The sequence below is a fragment of the Harmonia axyridis genome, chromosome X (assembly GCF_914767665.1).
Source record: "Harmonia axyridis chromosome X, icHarAxyr1.1, whole genome shotgun sequence".
Taxonomy (NCBI): Eukaryota; Metazoa; Arthropoda; class Insecta; order Coleoptera; family Coccinellidae; genus Harmonia; species Harmonia axyridis.
The window spans coordinates 16,120,420-16,133,901 of NC_059508.1; the positions used below are offsets into that span (position 1 = coordinate 16,120,420).

At 37.5% G+C, this 13,482-nt stretch overlaps 1 protein-coding gene across 8 annotated transcripts in view; it reads left to right on the plus strand.

Annotated features, from left to right (window-relative positions):
• LOC123686530 (agrin-like) overlaps positions 1–13,482 on the plus strand; it is a 214,939-nt gene that overhangs the window by 200,354 nt on the left and 1,103 nt on the right. For 6 of the 8 annotated variants that reach the window (XM_045626737.1, XM_045626738.1, XM_045626743.1 and 3 more), the window contains 15 exons: positions 72–224; positions 1,754–2,014; positions 2,168–2,314; positions 2,373–2,503; positions 2,556–2,664; positions 8,755–9,003; positions 9,069–9,248; positions 9,302–9,686; positions 9,743–9,922; positions 9,978–10,345; positions 10,572–10,809; positions 10,871–11,035; positions 11,669–11,955; positions 12,568–12,640; positions 12,703–12,828. In XM_045626737.1, coding sequence (XP_045482693.1) covers positions 72–224; positions 1,754–2,014; positions 2,168–2,314; positions 2,373–2,503; positions 2,556–2,664; positions 8,755–9,003; positions 9,069–9,248; positions 9,302–9,686; positions 9,743–9,922; positions 9,978–10,345; positions 10,572–10,809; positions 10,871–11,035; positions 11,669–11,955; positions 12,568–12,640; positions 12,703–12,828 — 3,052 coding nt within the window. The remainder of the gene's footprint in view (positions 1–71; positions 225–1,753; positions 2,015–2,167; positions 2,315–2,372; positions 2,504–2,555; positions 2,665–8,754; positions 9,004–9,068; positions 9,249–9,301; positions 9,687–9,742; positions 9,923–9,977; positions 10,346–10,571; positions 10,810–10,870; positions 11,036–11,668; positions 11,956–12,567; positions 12,641–12,702; positions 12,829–13,482) is intronic. The other 2 variants (XM_045626740.1, XM_045626739.1) reach the window with 1 other exon arrangement.

Sequence of the window (13,482 nt, forward strand, 5' to 3'; positions counted from 1 at the left end):
GCCTACGTGTGTAATTTCTTCTCTAAGAGCGCTATATATCGAACGGTATTAGCTCTAGTAACCATTTCCAGGAATGGAAGTTAAACCCTGTGGGGGCGAAAAACCTCTAACAGACCCGCTAACTGGTAAAGAATTAGATTGTGGCAGTGGTCCAACAAGAAAGGACTGCCCTTCAGGGAGTTATTGCCATCAAACCGTTAGATTCTCCAGATGTTGCCGCAAAGGTGAGTTGCATGTCCTTTCCATAACTGGGCCATTCAACTTAGCATAAATATTCATCCTCGCTCTCCTAATATCAAATATCGTAAGCCTTTTATCATTGCGAATAGGGAATCCAATCCCGCACTAAAATATCAATCCTGCGGATCTGCAAGAATGCGGGATTGCTAACAATATATATACTCTTTGTACTCAACCTATTAAACATGCTCATAAAAAGGACTTAGTCTATTAAAAACATACTATGGTATAGAAGTGTTCACTTCATGGCAACAGCTGTTAAGTTTTGCCGCGGGTAATACCCGAAAAATCTGCCGACAAGTGCTGTCTCAGAGTTTTTCGAACTAGAAACCATTTGTTATTCAAAATTGAGCATTTGTGATTGGTGGAAATTAAGTCGAGGGTCGGAGTTGTAAACAGCTTCCAAGTATATACCGTCTGCATTCAAAAAGGGTCATTTCATGTTTTAATTACTGGTCAAGTGTTGTTCGTACCCACGCAGTACGAATACTATGCTTCGATTCCTCTTCTAAATTCAAAGGCGATGGTTCACGTCACATTGCTAGATTAGATAAATGTACTATACCCTCATCAGCATAAGTGAAATGGTCTTCGGTTTGGGATTGTGTTTTGTCTTCTAAAGACTTCTCTATTTGCAGCCTGTCAGTCAAACTCTAAATTTCATTTCGTAATGTTGATTTGCTATGAAGTACAAATGTATCTTCGTAGACATTGACTGTTATCCCAGAAATTCCAGATATTTGCCTGGGTTTTCTAAATACGGTACCATACTTGTCATTAATAAACGGTGCTCTTTCATCCTAGAAAATAAAGATTTAACCATTGCTTTACTCAAAGTCGAGTTATAATGACTTTCCAATTGGCTGATCATGAATCGTAGTGTAGTTTCAGCAGTAACTAGTGTTGCATCTTCGTACGTAACTTATGAGTGATTTATTGCTTTATGGGACGTTGCAAAAGATGTTTGCTCTCTTATTGTCTAATATGCAATTTTAATATTGAATCCCGCAGATACCGCAAATTTTGAAACCGCAGAATTTCAGAGGGATCCCGCATGTACGACATCCAGCATTTGCGGGATTGGATTCCCTAATTGTGAATGCCTCTAATTCAATCGAAATTGCTTCAACTTTTTACGTCTCCAATTGGGTAGTCCTCGAGATGGGTTATAAAATTCTACTCTTTATCAGTGGTAGATTCATGTTTTTAAGCATATACGCTCACATCAATGGAGCAAGATGGAGCTACTTCACAATTCAGAAAATTTTGCCACTTTCCTAGATCACCAACCTTCACTCTTTTTTCAGCAGTGATATCCTCAGTCTGATTATTCTTTAATTTGCTGTATCATAAGCTGCACGATGCTTTAAACGGAAAAAAAATAAATTCAGCGCCTAAAAACATGGATCTGCCACTGGAAACCCATTTTAGTCAAATTAGGATAAAATCCCTTGAGCAATTAGTCGAATTCAGGTTACCTAAGATGATCGCATCGATCTGTCTATAATTTTAGACCACCACTATTACGAGCAGACTTGCGTGAACAGTTGGTACGGGTGCTGTCCAAACAGCAATATTCCTGCACAAGGTCCAAATAACGCTGGTTGTCCTGCATCCTGCGGTTGCAACAGATTGGGATCTTTCGCTGACAGCTGCATGCCTGGAACTACGAAATGCAAGTGCAGGCCTGGCGTGGGTGGAGAAAAATGTGATAGATGCGAGCCTGGTTATTGGGGACTGCCAAAAATATCATCTGGACACCTAGGATGTATACGTGAGTTATTCTCCAAGTTTCATTAGCTTTTGTGCCTTCTGCCTATAGAATTTTGATTGAAAACTGTTGAAATTTGTTATTGGAAACTTTCATCATCATTGTCAGGATCTGTATCTTCATTTTTCAACTCCCATATCCCTTCGCATCTTTCAGCTTGCGGCTGTTCAGCGTTTGGTTCAGTGAGAGAAGACTGTGAGCAAATGACAGGCCGCTGTGTTTGTCGACCAGGTGTTCAAGGCCAAAAATGTACCGTTTGCACCAGTCATGACAAAATCCTTGGACCAAATGGTTGTGTATCCCGTAAGTCATACTCCTATTGTTTTAATCCTGGAAAATCATTCCATTGAAATGTTCACAGCTGATGCAGCTTCGGTGGTTGTTTCATCCTGCAAAGACCTCACGTGCTATTTTGGTGCAACTTGTGTGGAGAAGAATGGAGCTGCAATTTGTGTATGCAGTACACGGTGCAAGCCAGATGAGAACGATCAGGTATTCAGTTAATAATATTCTCAAATTGCTTTTACTGAAATACAAATTTCAGCCTGTGTGTGGCAGTGATGGACAGTCATATCGCAGTGTATGCCATTTGAAGCAGGTGGCGTGCAAAATGCAGAAGGATATAGTGCTTCAGGCTTTTGGTGCTTGTAAAGGTATGTTAACTTATTATTTTGAGGATATGAGATAAGATTGAGTGAGTAAGTTTTACCGAAATAAATCTTCTAAAATCATGACTCTAAAAAAAACCACTGTTTCAAAATTAATCAATTCATGCTAGTGAGATTATTACTTGTTGAAAGCAAATATTTATGCCAACACTTACCGAGAATCCCGACACAATTCTCACCAATAAATTAAATTCTAAATCTCAAATTAAACTAGTGATGGCTGAAATCTAAAACAATGTGATCCTGAAGTCTTGATAATTATTGAAAATCTTTCAGAAAATTCTCTCTGTTTTTTTCTCTAGATACGCGCATCCGTTGGCGCTTCATCGGCGACCAATAACCACGACGAATCGACAAATTACCGCGTGTTCCAGTAGCGTAACATGAATTGAAGCGTGCAAAATCGTTGCAAGCTTCTGAAAACACCATCTGAAGATTCACGTACTGTTGAGAAATGTATGAGGCATTCTGTGGTCAGATCCACGGATGGCTCGTGATTCAAAATTTCCATCTAACCTCACTAATGTTTATTGTAGGAAGAGTTATGCGCGAACGAATTCAGTATAGTATTTAAATTGAGAATGCTCCGAAGCATAACATTCGCGTTAACCTTTTTTATTGATCTTGTGAAAACCTTTCTATGAGTGCTTTCTTTCCGTTCGTGGTTCCTTTGGAATTTCCCATTAAAGCTCAGATAAACTTGAAGCGTTTTCCATAGAAATAGTACATAAGTGCTGACTTAATAGCTCGGTTGTTATTGCTTTTGTTGGGAAAAATTATTGGAATTCCTTATACAGCATTACCCTAAGTTACAAGGTTCAAGAAATGCGTCTTGGATGGAATAACTTCAAGGAATGCCTGTTCACACATCCACCTTCCCGTTGAAATTGTGTTTTCTCATCATCCAGATATCTCACTGAGTAATTATTCCGAATCGTTGGACTTGAAATAATGCGTGCCAAGTTTGTGTTTCCTTCTAATGAAGAGGAAAAGTCGACGATAAGGAGGAGTGAATAATGTTTTGCTCTGGAATTTGAGGAGTCAGATTCAATTACTGGAGATGATGTATGAAAATACTCATAGTTGTCGTTAATAAGATGTTTCCAAGGGAAGTAAGAGGACAATATGGCGATTCAATATGATATACAGTATGGTGCAAATGCATGGAATAAATTCATTTTTTTCCAAAAAACAAATGACGATTATTTGGCACAAAATCAGACATACCCACACAACCAAAAGTAAAGGGTGTTTTTTTAGAGCTACAGAACTTTAAATTGCAATAAAGCAACGATGGATTATTCGATTGACATGAATTTTATTTATCCGCAAGATATTCTTGTGGCATTAGATTTTAAATATGATTTCTGGCATATGACTGCTACGGCTGGCTCGGATGTAGTCCAATCTGGACGTCCAATTTTCGATGACTTTTTCCAACATTTGTAGCCGTATATCGGCAATAACACGGCGAATGTTGTCTTCCAAATGGTCAACGGTTTGTGGCTTATCCGCATAGACCAATGACTTTACATAGCCCCACAGAAAGTAGTCTAGCGGTGTTAAATCACAAGATCTTGGAGGCCAATTCACAGGTCCAAAACGTGAAATTAGGCGGTCACCAAACGTGTCTATCAATAAATCGATTGTGGCACGAGCTGTGTGACATGTTGCGCCGTCTTGTTGGAACCACAGCTCCTGGACATCATGGTTGTTCAATTCAGGAATGAAAAAGTTAGTAATCATGGCTCTATACCATTGACTGTAATGTTCTGGCCATAATCGTTTTTGAAGAAGTACGGACCAATGATTCCACCAGCCCATAAAGCGCACCAAACAGTCAGTTTTTCTGGATGTAACGGTGTTTCGACATACACTCGGGGATTAGCTTCACTCCAAATGCGGCAGTTTTGTTTGTTGACGTAGCCATTCAACCAGAAGTGCGCTTCATCGCTAAAATGGACGTAGTGCGCGATACGTATTCCGCACAGAACAATTATTTTCGAAATGAAATTGCACTATATGCAAGCGTTGTCCAGGCGTGGGTCTATTCATGATGAATTGCCAAACCAAACTGAGAATAAATCACTTGACAGCTGTTAAATGGGTCGCCATCTTGAACAGTAATGCCAACTTAAAGTTATATACCTCGAAAAAAAACACCCGTTATTTTTGACGAATCCTTCAGATGGAATTTATATTCTACAAAACCTACATTGTAGATCATTCATGTGTTCGATGAATAAGTAGAAATGGACCGGTCCGAAAAAAATTGTTGACATTGTGTGTAGCTACGGTTGCCATAAAAAACTCCAATTCCAAACAAGCTTTTAATTGGCGTAGTTGCCGCGAACAAATTAATTTGTATTAGTTCCGACTTTCTGTGGCGTTATCTGATTCGTAGACGTCCTAATCGATTTATAATTTACATTCGAATCCACGTTTCAATTTCCATTTCCCCCCCTCCCTCTTGATTTCGTGATAACGTAGAGGAAATTTGATTTGATCTAAGAGTGCATTAAAATGTCCAGTTCGAATTTCATTAGCGAATGAGGGTGTGAAGGATCAAATAAATATAATCATAGTTCACTTCGACATAATTCCGATCCAATTTTAAAATGAATTCAACTGACTGAAATATACCCATTTATTTATAAACACCTATAATGATAATGGGTAATTATAATAAGATTATAGCGCTTTCCACGCATGAATTTTTCTAGGTTTGGAAACAGATGGAAATCGCTAGTGACCAAATCTGGTGAAAACGGTGGAAATTTTTTCTTCTGCAAACCGTGTATTTTTCACGAATATTCTTCTTCAGCTTTTCTAAAAGGTTACAATAATATTTATAATTTATTATTTTACCAGTTTTCAAGTAATCCACAAACACAATTCCTTTCGCATCCCAAAAAACACCTTCTTGGCCGAATTCTGGACACGAACTCGTTTCGGAGCCAAGGGCGTAGAAATGGGGGTGTACTGGGGGTAATAACCCCATCCAAAATTTTCAAAATATAAAATTTCAAAAATCTCGCAAAGACGAAGAATAAAAATTTCTCCATAGAATGAACCAATAATAATCATTTCACTTTCCTTTGAAATCGACACGTCAGTAAAATATTGGACCCCTTTACGGTTTATGAGTTTATTATCGCTTTCAAGATGAGTACTTTTATTGCAGTACGAGCTCGTCTTTGGCCGAGGTTTATTATTTTACTTTATCTATCCGCTTTCTCGGCATCACCCCTTATTCGCCATTTGTGATTTTTGCATTCGTCATTGGTATACACTTGCCCGTTGTTTTCGGTTTTTTGTATCATTCTCGTCACAAAATTTCAATATATAGTTATCAAAGAACTGAACTGAGTAATTTGCATCTAAAAATTGTCTGGGCTGTGTTTTACAATTTATTGTGTTTCATTCAAATTGAAATTTATTTGTGAAGACATCAATTTTGAGTTGACTATATCTGCAGTATGTTCCTAAATTGGAGGTACAAATGAAAATAGATAGATTAAAAAAAAGGCTTATAACATGAGTCCGCAAACGCTTTGTTTTTGAGGTACAGGTGTTCAAGTTCAAGTTTTTATCTCATAGCACATTCCCTTCACAAGATATTTAACTTGAATTGGCATAGATATTCCAATTTAAAGTGTTCATCATCTGATATCCCAATTTTGAATGCAAATCTACAGGGTGAATTTTTTCTGGAAGTGTGCCCGCTTCTTTCCTCCAAACTCATTTTTTTGTGAACCACTGGTAGTTTAGAAAAATTTAAAAAGCAACTCTGTTTCAGTACTACACTTTTTGGTTTGTTGTAGTTTTGTCGTATCTGCAATCGATTTCGAGAAGAAAAAACAGCTCTCTATAGTAATTCTCAGGAAAATCCAAATTATTATAAAGATCCAGTTAGGTAGCTGTGATAAATAAATTTAATTATTAGTTTTGGTACTTATTTACCAACTCCGTAGGGAAGATAAATAAAAATTCGATAAACTGGTCAAGCATCACAAAAAAGTAGAACTACAAGAAACACCCTGTATCTCGAAAACAAAGCGTTTGCAGGATCATGTTCATGGGCCATTTCATTTTTCAAAATTATTCAAGAAGTCTCTCATTTTCCTTCGTAACTCCAATTCAGGAACACCCAGTATAAGATAAGAACAATCGAATCGGTAATAAAAAAAATTATTTCGAGTATTTTGGTTCAAACTTCGCCCTTGGCGGCACTAAATGGCTTGTAAACTATAAATAAATCAGCAGATTTAAATGAACTTTACAAATGTTCATATGAATTGTGTACACCTATCTTATCGAACCGCAAAACTTATTGAACAACCCTAGTAGTTCACACCAGATTACATGACCACTATTTGCCGTTGTCTTTTTTTAAAGGAATATCTGCATCAGCACCCTCATCCATTCACGTATATCCATTTCAGCGCAGGAACACGACCAACTTCATCCTCTAGTATCATATTTCACAAACTTTCGCTGGAGTTTTTCACGGTAATAATAGATTTATGCGGCAACGTCACTGCCTGCTGGATATTTAGGAAATATTTGTCGCGTACAAATAATTTCCTCCTTCATCTTACCCTGTCATTCCGGGTTTTCAACCCGAAAAATATTAGGTTGCTGGGGTCGCTTGAACACAAACGAAAGGTGTCTGCCGAATACCAAACAGATACATTTTCTGGGGGAATCCTCTTTTTTTCATGCTGAAATTCGATTTGTTTTCGTTGATTGGCTCTACTTGTATCACGAATTTTGCTAGTTGAAATTCCAAAGGGGTAACTTCAGAAATATGTATTGTCGATAACCCTTAGGATTATTATTTCCAATAATGATCTTTCAGAATTCTTAGGAAATATATTTGGTTCACAACTAACTTCTTGCTGTTCACAAGGGCGTTGAAATGGGGGTGCTGCCCAAGATTTGTAAAAAATAAAGGGTGTTTTTTTAGAGCTATAGAACTTTACATTGCAATAAAGCAACGATGGATTATTCGATTGACATGAATTTTATTTATCAGCAAGATAAAATTGTGGCATTACATTTTAAATATGATTTCTGGCATATGACCGCCACGGCTGGCTCAGATGTAGTCCAATCTGGACGTCCAATTTTCGATGACTTTTCCAACATTTGTGGCCGTATATCGGCAATAACACGACGAATGTTGTCTTTCAAATGGTCAAGGGTTTGTGGCTTATCCGCATAGTACAATGACTTTACATAGCCCCACAGAAAGTAGTCTAGCGGTGTTGAATCACAAGATCTTGGAGGCCAATTCACAGGTCCAAAACGTGAAATTAGGCAGTCACCAAACTTGTCTTTCAATAAATCGATTGAGGCACGAGCTGTGTGACATGTTGCGCCGTCTTGTTGGAACCACAGCTCCTGGACATCATGGTTGTTCAATTCAGGAATGAAAAAGTTAGTAATCATGGCTCTATACCTATCACCATTGACTGTAACGTTCTGGCCATCATCGTTTTTGAAGAAGTATGGACCAATGATTCCACCAGCCCATAAAGCGCACCAAACAGTCAGTTGTTCTGGATGTAACGTTGTTTCGACATACACTTGAAGATTAGCTTCACTCCAAATGCGGCAGTTTTGTTCGTTGACGTAGCCATTCAACCAGAAGTGCGATCTATCGCTAAACAAAATAAAATGGACGTAGTGCGCGATACGTATTCCGCTCAGAACCATTATTTTCGAAATGAAATTGCACTATTTGCAAGCGTTGTTCAGGCGTGAGTCTATTCATGATGAATTGCCAAACCAAACTGAGAATAAGTCACTTGACAGCTGTTAAATCGGTCGCCATCTTGAACAGTAATGCCAACATAAAGTTATATACCTCGAAAAAAAACACCCGCTATTATAATTTTGTCGAAATTGTCCATTATTCTTCAATTTTCCTTCGAATAAGGACTGCATTCATCGAAATTTTGGAGTTATTCGTTCCTAATTCCGAAAAAAAAATGATAGCAATAATTCGAAATTCGGCTGCTTCATCGAATCAATAGGACAGGTTCTTCTGCATGTTTTTTTTCTGTTCAGATAACGGTTTAGCAAGTACCGATGGACCAGCCCATCATTACACTCCACTGCAGTTCACGCAACCAGACGAAGCAAACTCTCTTTCCAAATCAACCAGACATCTTCTGGCTCCAGATCCAAGATACTACTACGAAAGAACTGGTTCATTTGGAAGACCAGCTCAGGCTGTTTCTTACCCTGCAGAATTTGGACTGACAGCCTCAAAATATAAACCACCAGGCAATCATAGGAACCTTTTTGACATAAATGGTATGACGTGTTCAGGACGATGGAGAATTTTAAGTGCTGATAGTTAATTATCAATTTTTTTTCAGTTGATCGCTTCGACCCTTCTTATCGTCCCACTCCTGCCACTGTGCATGTTATAGCAGCTCTTCTAGGTGATATTTGTTCAGATGATTCAGACTGTATTATTGTGAACAGTCAATGTGTAAAAGAAGCTTGTATATGTAAACCAGATTTTGTGGAATCCAACGATAGACAAGAATGTATCGGTAAGTAATTTATTCAACATTTCTTCAAATTCTTACAAACATTTTTCTTCTAGAAAAAAGTTCAAATTCTATCACTGGCGAACTTCAGGCATGTTCTTCATTCCCTTGTCTTAACGAAGGCACTTGTATAGATCTACCAGGAAGTACTTACATTTGCGTTTGCCAAGGGAATTTCACAGGGAATACCTGCGAAACTGAGATCGAAATAATCAACTACGATGTTCCAGCCTTTCATGGCACCTCCTACATTCAACTCAAACCTTTAAAGGCCTATTACAAACTGAGCATCGAATTGGAAATTAAGGCCTACACTAATGACGGTATTCTTTTGTATAACCAGCAGAAATATGATGGTTCTGGTGATTTTGTGTCATTGGCTCTGGTTGATGGACATTTTGAATTTAAGTATGATTTGGGTAACGGACCAGTGGTCATAAGGTGATTTTATTGATTTCAACTGATTATCATTGACAGTTGATAACGTTTTTCTGTAGGTCTATCAACAAAATTAAGCTCATGAAATTTCATAAAATCATCATAAAGAGGTACCATCGAGACGGCCTGCTTAAAGTAGACGATGAAGAAGATGTAGGAGGACAATCCAGAGGAAATTTGAAGGCTTTAGATTTGCTGGATGACACATACTTAGGGTACATTCCTACAAATTTCTCACAGTGAGTACTTAGCTATGACATCGAAAATTGTTACTATAGACCCCATTTCTTCCAGGGTTTACAAAAATATAGGAACCGATAAAGGATTCCAGGGCTGTATAAGGAAATTCGTGATAGGACGTCACAATGTTCACTTGCACGCAAACAGAGACGATAGGATAATAAAGACGAGAAATTTATACGATTGTGACAATAAACCCTGTATGGCATACCCTTGCCAGAACAATGGCACCTGTGTAGATTTGGACAGCAATTTATTCACCTGCAAGTGCAATGAGGGCTATACTGGAGAAATTTGCAACAAATTCTTGAATCCTTGTTTGTCGCATCCCTGCTTTGGTGGCGCCACTTGTTCTGAAATCAGCCAAGACGATTATATTTGCAAATGTCCACCTGAGAGAGCAGGACATAGGTGTGAGATAGGTGAGTGAAAAAATGCACGTGGACACACACATTATTAACAAATTTATTTGAAAAAATTGTAAACACTTCATTTTTCTCCAAATTTCAACCATTCACTCCTTGCTATACTATCTATGTTTCAAATTTAAACAGCTCCTTCTAGGTGTTGCAGTTTCTTTGTCAGTTAGTATAAATAGCTACGTTTTTAACTGTATAGGTACATTAATATACTTCTTTCCTTCACCAGATATTAGAGAAGTGGTAACTCCAGAATTCAGAGGTTCCAGCTACATAAAATATCCCTTGATGCTGGACCTGAAGAAGAGTTTCAGCATAGAGGTAACATTCCTTCCAACGTCTCTCAATGGTGTACTCATCTACAGTGGTCAAGATCGAAATGGGCAAGGCGATTTCATATCCTTAAACCTGGTTAGAGGTCATTTGGAATTCAGATTCAATTTGGGAAGTGGTATCGCCAATTTAACGTGAGTTACACTGAAAAAATTGCAAATTAATTTTCAGTTGATATAATTCATTTTATTTCAGAACACGAGCCACAATTGAAAATGGGAGGTGGCATAATGTGCGCATTTCTAGAAAAGGTAGAGAAGGTATTCTTCAGTTGGACAACTCCAGTGTTGTTTATGGATATTCTGGGATACCCATGATGGATCTGAACTTGGATCTTCCCCTTTTCATTGGATCTGTTGCGTAAGGAAATCAATATTCTAACCTAATTTTGCCGGAATATTAGGTGTAGTAAAAAAAATCCATTACTTTTCCAATATTGTATAAGTCCAATCGGTTTTCACAAAATGGCGTTAGAAAGATGAGGTTTCGTACTACAAAAACTTTTGTGACAGTTTTGTGATGGGTTGACTCGGTTTAGTTTGAACGCGTCAAATATGGACACTCGCAAAGAGAAAATACTTTGTGTTACAGTTTTTCTTCGATAAAGGCGAAAATGCAATTCGCCAGAAGCTCTGGGAGCTTGGTTGGGAGGTTCTTAAGCATCCACCTTACAGTCCGGACCTGGCACCAAGTGCTTACCATCGGTTCCTGTCCATGGCGAACAATATTGCTGGTGAAAAATTTGCTTCAGCAGAGGCTTGTGAAAATCGATAGTCTCTATTTTTTTGCCAATAGGAACGAGAGCTTCTGTGAGAGAGGCATAATGATAAAACCTTCAAAATGGCAACAAGTTATCGAACAAAACTGCGCATATTTGACCTAAATCAAATCAATCTAAAGCCTTGTTTTTCATGCAAAATTAATAGTTTTATTTTTACTACACCTTATATAATCAGATACATATAAGAAAGTTATAAATGCTATTTGTTTCAGGTCTTGGAAAAAAGTACACAAATTGTCAGGAGTGTACAAAGGATTCCGAGGAGCCATTCAGAAAGTTTTACTCAATGGAAAACCGCTTCCAATCAATACGCAACTAGAAGACTGTTTTTCTGTATTTAGTAATAGAAGTAGCTGTTCCGTAGATGTAGGTATATATGATGGAGCCCCTTGTCCCCTAAGAAATAACCCCTGCAAAAATGGTGGAATTTGCTTACCCCACATGGATAACTTTAAATGTAAATGTCTCTCGAAATTTAGAGGAAAAACTTGCCAAATATGTAAGTGCTCCTTCAGCTATTCTAAAATTGTTTTAACAGGCCAATTGAAAAGTATCCGGTCTACCATAGTAAAACACAAGTTACTTCTGCATTGGCGCTAAATTTCTTTCCCGCGAGCATTCTTTTGAGGTCTGAGAACAGGAAAAAGTGGCTGGGGGCCAGATCTGGCGAATACGGTGGATGCAGAAGCAATTATTCTAAGCCCAATTCATGCAATTCTGCCATTGTTTTCATTGATTTGTGATACGGCGCATGGTCTTGATGAAACAGCACCTCTTCAGAAACTCTTCATCAAGCCAAGATTTTGCTTCAACTGAATGTTTTCCCTTCAAAAAGCTATATTTTATCAGCACACGAAATTTTTTTTCCATCTTTATTTAAATAACAAAAGTAGCTACACTCACAACGCAATATCTCACAAACTAATGGTCGGACTGCTGTCAAATTTTGACACGTATCGCTTGAAGGTTGGTACTAACTAAAAATCATATGGATTTAATACTAGCACCGCCATCAGTGTATCAGACCGGGGACTTTTCAATTGGCCTAATAGAAACTCTCGAAACATAAAAACTTTCGTTTCAAATGGAAATCAATATTTCATTTTTTCAGCACAAAAGAAGTCATACTCTATCAAATTCAATGGTGCCACATTTTTGCAATATAAGCATAATCATATCAGAAGGTAAGGCCGATAATCTGATATAAGCATTATTTTGAAAATACTAACAATATTTCCACTAACAGTGACATCGAAGATCAATATTATGAGAATGAATATGAAGACTATTATATTTCGAATGAAGAAAATTTTAACAATACTAATAACGAGCTTTTTTATGATGAGAGTAATAACTTTGACGATGAAGAGGGGTGAGGTTCTATAGATTAATCGCATCTTGGAGCTTTAGATTTTTTTTTCGTTTCTCATCCAATTTCATTTTCATCAAATGATAAAATTTAAGGATCTTCTTGGCGGTCTTTTCATGTTGATCAATTCCTATCATTATTTATTGATACCGCAGAATAGCCATTTTTGTGTCATTCAAAACGCAATTTTTCAGTTTAGTCCATCAGGTACTCATGTTGCATGGTTTTTGTGTTCTAATTAGGTAGAAAAAATCACATTACTCCGAAACTATTCAACAGATTTCGCCCATCAGCATCTCTGGTGCATACAGATATACAGGGTGACTCATCGGGATGGACTATTAGACGTTTATGGAAAACTATAATCATAATTTTGAGCTGAAAATTTTCATATTGGGGTTTGGGACAATGATCTAGCTTTCTTTCTTGAGTTGTCCAAGTTCATGATATTCTTATAAACACCCTGTACATTTTTGGTTCAAACCGCAAACAGTCTTATAATGGTAGGTATTTGCAGAATCGAAAAAGAAAAAAAAGAAGCTTTTTCTGCCGAAATATTCAACAAAAAATGTGGGTCCTCATCGGAGCCATTTTTGTTATAAGAATCCCATTAACTCATGAACCATTGAGTTTTTACCCAAGGTATGGCATATTGCC